The following is a 14,702-nucleotide window of genomic DNA, read 5'->3' as shown; positions in this document are numbered from 1 at the left end:
CTAATTACTACAGAAAATAAACAAATAAACTGAAAAGCTGAGTTTTTCTTCATGATTGCTAGGGACTTTTTTTTTCACAATGAGGATCATCACAAATCATCATATTGAAGTGTTCTTCAGAATATTTTTCTTGTAAAATAATTTGAAACAATGACTCATTCAATCAAATTACCGTTCCACTTGACTCACCACTGTTTCTGGTCTGCATCACAGTTGCAGTAATATTTTGGGTCAGTGCAGTTCCGCTCAATTCCACAGGCACACTTCTGAATCCCTGGACCAGAACCTCCCCAGTAAAAATGCTTCTCATTGCCTTTCCCTACCCACCATGTATACGGGGTACCATCTGGAAGAAAAAGAAAGACAGGATTTTAAATTAACTAGATCCATAGTGATCCACCTCACAATTTAAACTGAGTGGGACGTACAAACCAACATTTAATGACAGTGCAGAGGGACCCAAGATTGTTCAGCCCATCACAAATCTCAACTAATGGACAGCAATATGAATGATTGGTGTTAAGACATACTCGCAGCATTTATTTTAAATGTGACTAGCATTGTCTAGGTATTCTGAGCAATAATAGTTTCCCTAATCATTCTATTAGTGCTATTTCCTTTATGATTTAAGCAATTTCCTAGAATGCTAACAGTTTATGAATTTGGAAAGACTGGGCAATACAAAATGAAACAGTTTATAAAATGTACAGCAGGACATTAAATGATAAAATATAAAAATAATTTCCCATACAAATATATAATTGATCGATTAATCGTGTCTACCTGAGTGCAGTATCAAAAAACAGTGTGCAAAAAATATATCTTCAAAAATAAGCCAATTTGTCTTTTTATTCAACGGTATTAGAAAGGTAACAGCTCTATCATACCTTTTATTCAGCTAACTAATATAAAAGAGCACTCAAAAAATGCCATTTCTCTTCAGCTACTCTAAATAAAATAGCACTCGGAAAGCTACATTTGTTAGTCTGAAACTTGAAAGCTTACACCATACCAAAAATACATACACTCTTGATGTGTGTTAAATCTTCTTCCTGTTAGGTATCACATTTGGCTGAAGGAAACTCCAATGGGCAGTACAGCTCAAAAGAAAATGTCAGATCGTGTCACTAAAAGTGATTACTTTTAATTGTCTTTCAATCCAGTTTCATATCACCAGCAAACAGGAGTGATTAATCAACCAATAGAAAATGTTGATTTTAATCCCTAAGGATTTTGTATTACTGCAAGCCCCCCTTTTTTTTTTAAACAAAATAATTTAATTGAAATCTAGACGCGTTTAAAAAGTGCCTAAACCCTTAGTGCTGAGTTGGCAACCTTGCCACCCAATATACACTAAACAAATTATATTCTGTGTATTGAATAGCAAAATAACACATTTGTATTACGATTCCAAAACAGCAATTTTGAGTGGCATCCATTCATAGTTTCTCCTCTACTGTGACTGGCACACAGTTCAATGCCCAACCTGTTTTGTAACACTCTATTCTGCTGAGGGAGAAATAACTACAGCCTTCCAAGTGTCAGTTTTATCAGGATACAGAACTCAGAATGAGCAATGCAGATTGAGGGAGCTGTTTACTGACAATCAATGCCTATGTAATTTATACAAGGTCGGAATTCCTCTTTAATGACACTGGCCCTAAAGTAATGGCTTTAGCTCTTTACCATGGTGTGGGAATTAAATACATAATTAGAATTGCCTTTACATTCTCTGCAAACTTGAACACATCCTTGTTAAAGTTACGATAGGTTAACAGTTAATATGGTTGACCACTAATTATAATCTGTCCAAATGCTGCCTCTGCTTGAACAGACAGTCTCAGTATTACGGTGCAGTGTGCTTGAAATGTATAATTGGAATATGCAATACACCGTATCCCTTTAGCATATGCACCTTACAATATGGCAGTTTGGTAGCTTCTAATATAGCTCTCTATCCTGTAAGGTACATTAGCTTTATCCCTGATATTAGGTTCTAGGCGTTATAGGTAGAGATATATACAGAAACCCATGCAACAGATGCAGTGGGTTCAATGGATTTTGTACTATTTCATTGGCTTGTATAAAATCCCCAAATTTTGTAAAGAACATTCTGCCTCCTATAACTCAAAGCAGAAAATGCAGTTTATTAGTCTTGGATATACAACTTGAGTATTGCTTTGACTTGATCATATAAATAATATTATATACAGGTACAAGACACTACCATGGTAAATATACCCTGATGATAGCAGTGGAGAACCTACAGACTACTTCATCAGAGATGTACCATTACAGAAAAGAAAAATACAGAAAAATGTTAGCCTTACCCTGACAAAAGTCTAGCAGTACCATTGACATATCACAGTATTGCCTGCAATGGAAACTATATTTTCTCAAATGGGGCAGGTGGGAATAAAAAATAAAACCAGGAGGGAGAGCTCAAGCCAAGATCCCTACACTATCTTCCAAACAGGCCGTATAACAGAGCTCAAGGCCAGAGCCAAGACTTGTTGATCTTCTTCTCGACCTCGTCCATTCTGTCTTCCTTCAGCTTGATCCACACTTTAAATCCTTGTCTCCATCCTTTAATTACCAACGCCCAGGACCAGACACCAGTGGCGTTTAGTACTAAAAACCACCCCTCATGTGCAACCTGGTGACAAGCCCAACCATAATGCATTGAACCTGCTCAAGCATGATGATTCATTTTGCAAGGCCCCCCACAATTTCCCCGTGTATACCTCACTCCCAAAATTAGCCACTTAGTTCCATGGGGGCTACCCTCCTAGGGCCACTACATTATATATTGTAGTGTTGAGTAGTGTGCTGGCTACCCAAGCTGCTTACCACTATTAAATAACTAGGGGCTCTCAGGGTCACTAATCCACTGCTCTCTTTAAATATTGTTCAGTAAAATCAACTTAATCCAGTTGTTGGCAGCCTAGCAATATTCTGGCCACTGTGGCATAGGTGTGTCATCTTGGGAAATGTCAAAAAATATTTATTATTTGAATGCAAGATTTTAAAGTACTGAGATACAGCAAATATTTCCAGCATTGTTAAGTGTCCGCTTTTTATTTAATTTATTTTCTTTAAGTTTCTTTTAGTATTTCTAACTTGAATGAATGTGGCAATAACTAAAACCAACAAATATCCAAGACATTTGAACAAAGGAGAAAATACAAAAAAACAAAAACATAATTTTGTAGTTTCTTAGATTATATGATGTAAAATAAAATATCTAAATTATGTTCATATAGATTTGTTTAATTTTTTTTATTTTATTAAATTAATGTCCCAATCCTAAAATTGTAGGTTATGCTAAACTTTTGGCTTAGCTATACATGCAGATATTTATGTTGCCTCTGTTTCCTGGTTTATATGGCACTTTTAGTTTGAGTGATGTACTGTAAAGGGCTTTGTACCAATAGAATAGGCTCCTTTGATAGTATGATTTTATAAAATACTGCTCACAATTCACCAAGGTACTGTAGACAGTAATAAATGGCTGCATTAACGTTATTTCAAGAAGAAAGCTGTGCTTGTTGTGTTCAAGGCCATTTAATAAAGTTCTTCATCTGATTTGCAAATGGAAAGTTCTGAGTGAACAAAATTGAATGAAATCTTATACATGCATATGTAAACATATTGACTCCCAAGACAGTAGTACAGTTTTCTTCGCTGTAGCCATGATTTTGAATCTCAAAAATCACACCTTCTGGGGTGTTACAGACATTCTCATAGTTAAAATGATATGCGGTAAAGTTTTATCAGTATGCCTATTTTGAATGTGTTACGTGTTTAAATAGACATGTTGTATTGGTCTTCAAGAGTGAGCCATGTGGCTATTCTTGGTCGGACATTTTAGATTTCTTAAATAAGTTTCACGGATGTCATGAAAAACAGAAAAAAGACAGAACTGGAAACCAAATAACGACACAAGTTACAAGGTACTAAAATCATTGTGTGCAATGTTGGTTACCCAATTCACCTGTGTAGTGCATATATTGCTATATTGACAGTTTCTAAAAGAATTGTCCTGGTGCAGCAGTCTACCTGTCTTGATGCAAGTTTCTAGACAGTTAGCAAAACTCCCCATGGATATGCTTCCGACCTTGCTATGAGCAGATGGGCCACTAGTTATGGAAGCCTGTTGAAGCCACTGAGCCCCAATGCTTTGGAGCAGAACCAGACCCAGGTAGAGTAGGGGGCTTTGGTGTTAATTTAGCAAAGTTAATTCAGCTGTAATGTACAGTATATTCTGAACTTTCAGGTATACATTTTTAAAACATTTTTAGGATGAGCTATTTATTCTTGCTTCAGTAACTATTTTTGGAGTCTCTCACAGGATCAATGCCAGCACTGCCTTGTGCTATTACTTCTGAACAAATAAAATGCCAAGAGCAATTGGGTTATATGGGAACATGGAAAAAAGGTAAGCAAAGACTACAGGAGGACTAAAAATGTAAATGTTCCATATTTTGGCAGGTGGGCATTTTTCAGGAAGTACGCATGGGGAGAACTAGATCTCTTAACATGAGCCTGTCAGCCAAAAAAACATAAAAATAAATGAATGGCCTGAAACCACTAAATTGCTGCAATACATGGCTGTCACTGTAGCCATGGTTTTGAATCTCAAAGTTAAACCACCATAAAATACAAGTTGTATTTCTGGAAAATGGTTGTATTTCTGGATGGAGAATCTGCCCATTAATCTACACGTCATATCCAAGTGTCATAAAAACTCGGTGTGGCTTGCATTCATGCTGCTTCTTTTTTGTTTGGCCTCCTCCTCCCCTGCTACCACCTTGCAGCTTAGAACATAAGAAAGTTTACAAACGAGAGGAGGCCATGCGGCCGTTTGGTTGTTAGTAGCTTATTGATCCCAGAATCTCATCAAGCAGCTTCTTGAAGGATCTCAGGGTGTCAGCTTCAACAACATTACTGGGGAGTTGGTTCCAGACTCCCACAATTCTCTCTAATCAGTACTTTCTGTTTTCTACATGTTAACCACTCCCTAATCCATGTACATGCATTTCCTTGAATCCCTACTGTGTTCAGTTTGAGAATTAATCTTTTATGCGGGACTTTGTTAAAAGTTTTCTGGAAATCTAAATAAACCATGTCATGTGCTTTGCAATTATCCATTGTTGATGTTGCATCCTCAAAGAAATCAAGCAGGTTGACTGTCTCCCAGGATACTGTTATCATATAGGTAATTTCCATTTTGGATCTTACTATAGTTTCCATAAGTTTACATATAATAGAAGTCTGGCTTATTGGTCTGTAATTACCTGGTTCAGTTTTGTCTCCCTTTTTGTGGATCAGTATTGCAATTCTCTCTATACAAGCCCTAAGTCAAGAGATTGTTGTCTTCGGTTTGTAAATAACTTCTTTCATTTCTTTGAGTAGTGATTCTCATCAGGCCCAGGGGATTTGTTTGTATTAAGAGCTCCTAGTCCCTTTAACACTTCTGCCTTTTCATGCTAAAGTTATTTAAAACTGGATAGGAACAGGTAGGCATGTGGAGCATTTTGTGCGTATCCTCCTTTGTAAAAACTTGTGAAAAGTAATAATTTAGTATATTTGCTATTTTTTCTCCTTGTCTATGATTTTGCCATTTGTATCTACCTCTTTACCTCTTTGAATGTTTTCTTTCTGTTAAAATATTGGAACAACTTTTTGAAATTGGTTTTAGCCCTCTTAGAAATGCTCGTTTCTATCTCTCTCTTGGCCTTTCTGACTTCCTTTTTATTTGAGTTTGCAGGTCCAAGTACTCTTTCTGTGTACATTGTTCTTGGTCCCTTTTAAATGCTCTGTAAAGTGCATTTTTTTCTCTGAATATTTTTTTTAATTGATCTATTAAACCATTTTCACCATTTTGTTTTAGCTTTTGATTTGTCTACTTTTGGGATGTAATTGTTTTGCACCTTTAGTACTACATTTTTGAAAAACAGCCATCCTTTTCCTGTGGATTTTTCTCTATTTTACTCCAATCTACTTCTCTTAGTCTCTGTTTCATTCCTTCATAGTTTGGCTTTTAAAACTGTAAAGCTTTAGTCGTTACTTTCTGGGTTTTAAAAAGCACTTCAAATGTTGAGATCTGAGTTTGCCAATGGTTCTCTGACCTCTGTTTTAGTTATTCTGTCTTTGCTATTTAAAAAGACTAAATCAAGATATGTCCCCCCCCCTCCAGTTGGTGCCTTGACAAATTGTGTTTGGAAGCAGTCATTTGTCATTTCTACCATTTCAATTTCGGCTGTCCTGCTCCCCATCGGGTTTTCCCATTTTAGGCGGGGGACGTTTAAATCCCCCATTAGTATGGCTTCTCCTTTCCTGCATGCATTTCTAATGTCCCTGTATAACAAATTATTTTGCTCAGTATCTGAATTTAGCAGTCTATAGCATGCCCCTATTATTATGCTCTCTGATTTTTTGTCAATTATTCTGACCATACTGATGCTACGTTTTTTTTTTTTTCTAGACTTAACACCTGGACTTCAAGACTAGCTTGCTTTGTCTTTGGGGGGGAAGTGGCTCGTAGTAGTCTGCGGCACTAGACTACATGATGTCATCTCATCATGTTTTCACTAGTCGGCCAACATTGCGGATAGCTGTCAGCACCTGTGGACAAAGTCTCTGGCCAAATTCATTATCATCATTAATTTGTCTGTTCAATTGCAATTTAAATCGTCCACATTGAGGATTCTCCGTACTGAATGTCATTGCAGAAATGTTTAACCCTTTGCGGTACTATGTCGGAAACTATTCTCTGGAAAAAGCAGAGAGAACTATTCTATGGCCGAGTGAGACCGATAGGAGCCGAATGAAACAGAAAAAAAGGGCCGTGTGAGCAATAGCCCTAGCAGCTGCACCATACAGAGACAAACAGACATAAACAAAGGAGGTAGCTGCTTCCGCACCCAGCGCTCAAAGAATATCATGGACATTTGCAGAGCTTTTTGTGATGTTATAAAATAATTACTTGGATCGCATTATTGAATAGTTTGGTGATAAAATAAGTGATCAGAAGAGGATTTATCAGTATGCATGTCTATAAAGAGGTATGTGAAAAATACAGTGAACAGCACGTGTGAAAATAAACAGCATGTGTGACAATAAATTGGACCTGACGTGCCTGACAGGCACTGAATAAATGGACCGCAAAGGGTTAAATTTCAAAATTAAATACCCACAGCTCTAGAAAACTGGCAAGGCTTTCCCCAAAAGGTTTGTCTACACTTGATATAACAACTAGAAAGATGCTTAAAAATCCTTATCAATTAATTCCTTAAAGAGAGACCATAAAGTTTTGTGGAATAGGGTCCATGGTCTTCAAACCATTTTACCTGGTCATTCATTTAAATTAATTATTTTGACTCACAGTTTTCCAAAGCCCACATACCTTGAGCAAGAAAAGTAGAGATGATTGCAGCAAAAGGCAAGAGGCATGTGGCTATGCATTGGGTGACACAGAATTTCCAATGAGCTAATTAAAAACAGAACCAAGAAATAACTGGAAACTGAACAACATGAATGACATGAATGTTTGTAACCCTATGTCATGGAAACACTTGTTCTAGCATGCTTCTGCAAGAAAGTTGGGTTACAAAGCGATCTTACTGCCTCCCAGTCTCTGAAGTAAAGCTTTTGCACCAGTACTACTGCTAACACAAATTATTTCAAACTGTACTTTACCACAGTGAATGAGTTCACTTGCACAAACATTTCATCTAGACTTAAGAAGAGCTTCCAACTCCCTCAAATACTCTCAATGAATTATCTGAATCATTCCAGAATGAAAACCCAAAGGATTCATTTGACTTTGTTGCAGTATTTTCCTGCTAATTCACAAATAACCCCACAGTTCCAAACCATCAATCAACAAGGTATTCAATACCTTGGCAGACCTCATCTCCTGGGCTTATAGTAAGTCACAGACTGGCAGCCTGAGCACTGATGAAACCAGTTCCACTCAATGGGCTTCGCATTTATTAAGGCTGTTTGCTTGTTTGCTTAATCATGGCAGTCTTGCAGCAGTAATGGCAGTGTTGCAGCAGTAATGGCAGTCTTGCAGAAGGAATACAATGTGTTTTTTTTTATTACGGCTCTGCCGCTGTGAAGCAAACAATGGTGCGATTATTGCCACTTACTGGTTTTTACAAAAAGAAAGATGGTACGCTTTAGATAATAATGCAATCAGATGCATTCTGGTGATGCAGGACAATCTTTCTGTGGGCAAGTTGTTAAAAGAGGGATAACATCAGGCTACAGCTTATGTCTTCTAGCAATGACCGATTGAAAAATGATTAGAAAAAATGACCAGGGCTTGTAAATTATAAACTCAAAAAAAGAAAAATAAGAATACAGTTTACATTGTTAGCTCTTTATGTTGACTAGAAATTTAAATTCTACCAATTACTCTTATATGTTATATGAGGCTATAAAATAATTGCATCTCATTCTTAAAGCTTTTATTGTCCCGTCCTGTCCACACTTGGAAGTTTTGTATCTGCTTTTTCTTGTTCATGTGTCTTACAAACAGGTAAGTGAAGTGTTTTAACACAATCCCTGTGAAATACAATCCATGATATACATAGCTGTCTAATCCCATGTAGTCTATAAACTTAAAACCATTTTCATAAATTCATATACATGCTTGTAATTTAAATACTTGGGTGTTTAATATACAGTCCCATGAAAAAGTATTTGCCCTGTCTGATTTCCCTTATTTTTGCACATTCTTCACATTGAATTTGGTCAGATCTTTTTGTGGGTTGTAGTAGTATATACAGGGAGTCTGAGAGAAAAAATGACACAAAAGTTTGGTGCTTCTTTCATTTGTTTGGTGTGCAAGGTAATCAGTCATGAAATCTTCAGGCAAAAGTTATTGCCCCCCCTAGTTAACTCAATTAAAGGGTTAGTTAGGGTCGGCTGTTTGAATACTTTGGTTAACAATCAGGCCTGATTTGGACCAGGCCTGCCCAATATAAATTTGACTAACTTTACTATCAGAGTGAAGTACTAGAGGCACATCATGCCACGATCAAAAGTGGAACTTTTTGGCCAACATGGGCCCCGTTAGGTCTGGCGAAAACCAAACACTGCTTTCCACAGTAGGAACCTCATAGCAACAGTCAAGCATGGTGATGGTAATGTCATGATTTGGGGATGCTTTGCTACATCAGGACCTGGATGACTTGCCTTCACTGAAGGAACCATGAATTCTGCTCTATAACAGAGAATTCTACAGGAGAATGTCAGGCCATCTGTCCGTGAGCTGAAGCTGAAGCGCAATGATCCGAAACACACAAACAAGTCTACATCAGAATGGTTGAAGAGCAAGAAATTTAAAGTTGTGGAATGGCCTAGTGTGACGGAAAGATGAGTTCTGGTGATGAATCTTCCTCCCGACCTGTGAGGGCGCTAAAGAACGGGAGGAGAAGTATCTGGAAGGGCTGGCCTGACAGTTCGTTTCCGGGTCAGGGAAGTGGGTCAGCCTGGAGGGAAGCGCGACTCTGTTGTAAGACCGTATTGATTTGAAAGGTAAACGAGAGGCAGCTGCAAGTAATAAGGCAGCTGCAACCGTTTATCTCGATATCATGCGGGATTACATATAGGGGCCAGGGTAACGCTGATCTTCTCCTTCGTTTGGGTTAAACGATTGGAGAGAGAGAAGGACTGAGAAGAGCTCTCAGAGTGGATTGTGTTCGTGTTTTGTATTGTTGTGTCTGTCCGTGTAACTGTCTGTTTTTGTATTCAGCACTAGACAGTTAACGCACATCTCCGGAGCTGTCGAAAGGAGAGCACTATCCGGAGCACCACTGCACTGAGCACCTGCACGTTTTCGATCACCCAGGACTGGTGACCGTACCATTGTTTTTGTTCAGGACTGTGCCCTTGTTTTCATTATCCCCGTGCTTTACACATTGTTGTGTATTGCCGGGGATTTATTATTTTTGACGGTCGCCAGACCTGGAAAAGAGCAATAAAGCACTTATTCACTGAACTTATTCATCACTCCTGCACCACATCACCGCGACATCTGTTCCCCTTACCAACCACTTTGCCACATGTGGTATCAGATCCGGGATGGACCGCAACGCACTGGCGGAGCTGCTGCAGGCACTGGAGATCAGACGGGATGCAGAGGAGAGACGGAGGGAGGAGCGCTATACGGCGCTCATTGAACGGGTAGGGCTGATCGTTGCTGCAGGAGCGACCCCTACCGGAACATCATTGATGTCGGCCCCGAAGGCACGGGCCATGAAAATGACGGCGGAGGATGATCCGGAGGCATTTTTGGTGGCGTTCGAGCGGCTGGCAACTGCGGCGGGATGGCCTCGGGAGTTCTGGGCAAGCCAGCTAGGACCTTGCCTGGTCGGGGAAGCGCAGGCAGCTTACCAAGCCCTGAGCGACCAGTACGCCACTGACTATGACCTAGTCAAGCAGGCTATCCTCCGTCGTCTCAACATCACCGCGGAGACCCACCGGACGCGGTTCCGCGAGTACCGGAGAGCCCCGGAGACACGCCCCAGGGTGGTGGCACAGCGGTTGTGCGACCACATGGTCCATTGGCTGACCCCAGAGAAGAAGACCGCTCAACAAATGGGGGAAGCCATTATGGTGGAACAATTCTGCCATGTGGTCGGCGCCGAAACTCAGGCGTGGGTACGGCGCCACAACCCTGACACCCTGGAGGAGGCGGTCAAATTGGCCGAAGATTTTGAAGACTCTTTGACGTCAGCCCGGGTCGGGATCCTGTCAGCCCCTGCCCTGCTCAGGAACCAACCTCTCCCTCCCTCTCCTCCAACACCACCACCATCACCCTCGGTCCCGGCACCCAGACCTCCCAGACCGCCGACCCCGTTGGGCCCCCTTGCCTCCCCCCCATGGAGACCGAGGATGGCCCCCAGCTGGGGTAGAGGTGTTGCCCCTGCCCCGTTGCCCTACCAGCAGCGGGACAGATATTTAACCTATGCCCCCTCTGTCCCTCCACTCTGTTTTAGGTGTAACCAGCCAGGACATAGGGCCAGGTCATGCCCCGCTGCTATGGAGTGTGACGTGGCTGCATGCAACTGGACACCTGGAACGGGTAAGCAGGGGGAAAACGGTTGGGAGGGGCCCTGTCTGATTGACGTGGTTTTAGGGAATGTGAAAACCCACGCGTTAGTGGACACAGGGTGTGAGCAAACCTTGATCAGGACAGCTCTCTTGGGCGGTATGTCGTGGCGGCCACAAGGTCAGGTGGCCATCTCCTGTATCCATGGAGACACGGCGGCATACCCCACCCTAAAAGTATATTTATCGGTAGGACCGATAAAACGTCACCTTGTAGTCGGGGTGGCGGAAAGGTTGCCGCACCCAGTTATTCTGGGCCGAGACTGGCCAAAATTCAAAGAATTGGTGCAAATAATGGCAGTCTCAGCCACACACGTAAACGTGGCAGAAAAAGGGAAAAAGGAACGGATTGGTGATGTGTTTCCTTTTCATACTGAAATGTTTTCCCCTCTGTTCCGTCCTAGAAAAACAAATAAGGAGAGACGGACCGCGAAATGGGAGGGAGCGTCTTTGAGACAAGGCTGGGGTCTGGTGGGAGAGTGCTGTAATGGTAACAAACGCCAGTCGAAGGGAGTGGGAACGCAGTGTGACCGAGAGAGCGAGGTTACTGGGCCGACTAGGGCAGAGGTTATTCCAGCCCCTCTCAATATACCGGACCCGTGGTACTCAAGCGCGGACCTAGTGTGGGGCCAAAAGAACGACCCGTCACTGGTGCACGCTTGGGGGCAGGTCCGGTCCATTGAAGGTAAGGATGTTGATGGCGCTGGGCCGCTAGTATATCCACATTTCAGTATAAAGGGGCAATTACTATATAGGGTAAACCTAGCCGCGGGCACAGGACAGCCTGTAACACAATTATTGGTTCCCCCATCTTGTCGGACCGAGGTCATGAGGCTGGCGCATGATATCCCTTTTGCGGGGCACCTCGGAGCCGAGAAGACGAGGGAGCGAATATTGGCTCGATTCTATTGGCTCGGTCTTCATACTGATGTGTCGAAATATGTAGCCACATGCCCAGACTGCCAGCGAGTAGCGCCAGGTCGAGTGCGCCCCGCTCCTTTGGTCCCACTGCCAATTATTTCCACTCCGTTCGAGCGCATTGCAATGGACATAATGGGCCCGTTGCTACCTTCTGACTCTGGGTATACGCATATATTAGTAGTGGTGGATTATGCAACGCGATACCCAGAGGCAGTTCCATTGAGGTCCACTAGTGCAGCTGCAATAGCCACCGAGTTAGCGCAGATTATGGCTAGAGTAGGGATCCCCAAGGAGATTTTGACTGATCACGGAACCAATTTTTTGTCCAATACGTTACAGCAGGTGTACAAAATATTAAAAATACGTCCCATCAGGACGTCCGTTTATCATCCACAATCGGACGGTTTGGTTGAACGTTTTAATCAGACCTTAAAGTCGATGCTGAGGCGATTTGTAACACAGGAGCAGAAACATTGGGCATCGCTTCTTCCCTACCTCCTTTTTGCGGTGAGAGAAGTGCCGCAGAGTTCAACGGGGTTCTCCCCCTTTGAGCTCCTGTACGGCCGGCAGCCTCGCGGCATTCTCGACCTGCTGAGGGAGGGGTGGGAGGAGCACAAAGGCTCGTCTAAAAATGTAGTGAAGTATGTGCTCCTACTACGAGATCGCCTGGATTTGGTCGGTCGTTTGGCCCAAGACAACCTCAGATCGGCTCAGCACCGACAACAGCAGCATTACAACAAAAATGCACGGATTCGAACCTTTCGACCAGGGGACAAGGTAATGCTGCTACTTCCCTCATCTGAATCGAAACTGTGTGCTAAATGGCAGGGGCCGTATGAGGTGATTCGGGCTATAGGGAAAGTAAATTATGAAATTAGACAGCCCGATCGCCGAAATGAACGTGAAATTTATCATGTCAATTTGTTAAAGCCCTGGCAGGCAAGGGAGGTCTTATTTATAGCCCCAGGCAATATGGAGGATGATTTAGGTCCCTGTCCAGAGACCCCGAGCACAAGAGCGATTTCTATGGGGGAACAATTGGTTCCGGATCAGCAAAGAGAGCTGCGTAAGCTTATTGAGGAGTTCAGCGATGTTTTTTCTGACGTGCCCGGCAGGACAAACTTAGTTGAATATGACATTATCTCTCCACCAGGTGTCACAGTGCGAGAGAGACCGTACCGGATCCCGGAAAGTCGACGAAGTGGCGTTCGCAAAGAGGTATGGGATATGCTCGAGCTTGGGGTGATTGAGCCTTCCAGGAGCGAGTGGTGCAGTCCGATCGTCATAGTGGCTAAGAAAGACGGCACCAACCGCTTCTGTGTGGATTTCAGAAAGGTGAACGCTATTGCTAAGTTCGATGCATATCCCATGCCTCGGGTCGACGAACTTTTAGACAGACTGGGAAAAGCGAGGTTTATTTCCACTCTGGACCTGACGAAGGGATACTGGCAAATCCCTTTAACCCGCAGCTCCAGAGAGAAAACCGCATTTTCAACACCAGAAGGGCTGTTCCACTTTAAAACCATGCCGTTTGGGCTACATGGTGCGCCCGCTGCCTTTCAGAGACTGATGGACCAGGTTTTACGCCCACATCATGAATATGCAGCAGCGTATATTGATGACGTGGTGATATACAGCTCCACCTGGCGAGAGCATTTGGCTAGGGTTGCAGCCGTTCTTCAGTCTCTAAGGGCAGCCCGGCTGACAGATAACTTGAGGAAATGTGCGTTTGCCAAAACAGAGACTCAATATTTGGGATTTTTAATGGGGAATGGAAGGGTGAGACTTGTAGTCACCAAAATCCAGGCTTTGGTTGATGCAGTGATCCCCAAAACCAAGACTCAGGTGAGGTCACTACTGGGCTTAGCCGGTTATTACCGCCGCTTCATCCCCGAGTACGCCACAGTGGTTAACCCGTTAGTCGACCTCACCAAAAAGAGTGCTCCAAATTTAATTAAATGGTCAGCTGAGTGTCAGGGAGCGTTTGATACTATTAAGCGTACACTTTGCCAGGCCCCCACTCTTATCACACCGGATTTCACCAAGAGATTCATCCTCCACACCGACGCATCGGATGTAGGTTTGGGTGCAGTCTTGTCCCAAAAAGTAGCTGGAGTAGAACACCCGATATTATACCTCAATAAAAAAATGTTACCTCGGGAACGTAACTACTCCGTAGTCGAAAAAGAGTGTTTGGCCATTAAATGGGCTACTCACTCTTTACGATACTACCTGCTGGGACACTCATTTGATCTGGTCACAGACCACGCCCCACTCAAGTGGTTAAGCACAATGAAGGACGGCAATGCCCGGATAACTCGATGGTATCTGGCATTGCAGCCCTTCATGTACCACAGGGTACACCATGCGGGAAAAGAGAGAAAGAAAAAGAGCACTATCCGGAGCACCACTGCACTGAGCACCCGCACGTTTTCGATCACCCAGGACTGTTGACCGTACCATTGTTTTTGTTCAGGACTGTGCCCTTGTTTTCATTATCCCCGTGCTTTACACATTGTTGTGTATTGCCGGGGATTTATTATTTTTGACGGTCGCCAGACCTGGAAAAGAGCAATAAAGCACTTATTCACTGAATCACTGTTGTCTGTTCATCACTCCTGCACCGCATCACCGCGACATCTGTTCCCCTTACCAAC

At 42.6% G+C, this 14,702-nt stretch overlaps 1 protein-coding gene across 1 annotated transcript in view; it reads right to left on the bottom strand.

The window, feature by feature from the left end:
• cntnap2a (contactin associated protein 2a) overlaps positions 1–14,702 on the bottom strand; it is a 471,866-nt gene that overhangs the window by 93,210 nt on the left and 363,954 nt on the right. Inside the window, exon 14 of the mRNA XM_041244554.1 lies at positions 190–346. Coding sequence (XP_041100488.1) covers positions 190–346 — 157 coding nt within the window. The remainder of the gene's footprint in view (positions 1–189; positions 347–14,702) is intronic.

Source organism: Polyodon spathula, chromosome 3 (assembly GCF_017654505.1).
Source record: "Polyodon spathula isolate WHYD16114869_AA chromosome 3, ASM1765450v1, whole genome shotgun sequence".
Lineage (NCBI taxonomy): Eukaryota > Metazoa > Chordata > Actinopteri > Acipenseriformes > Polyodontidae > Polyodon > Polyodon spathula.
Note: the sequence above shows the minus strand (reverse complement) of the source record. Positions and strands in the feature narration are given on the sequence as shown.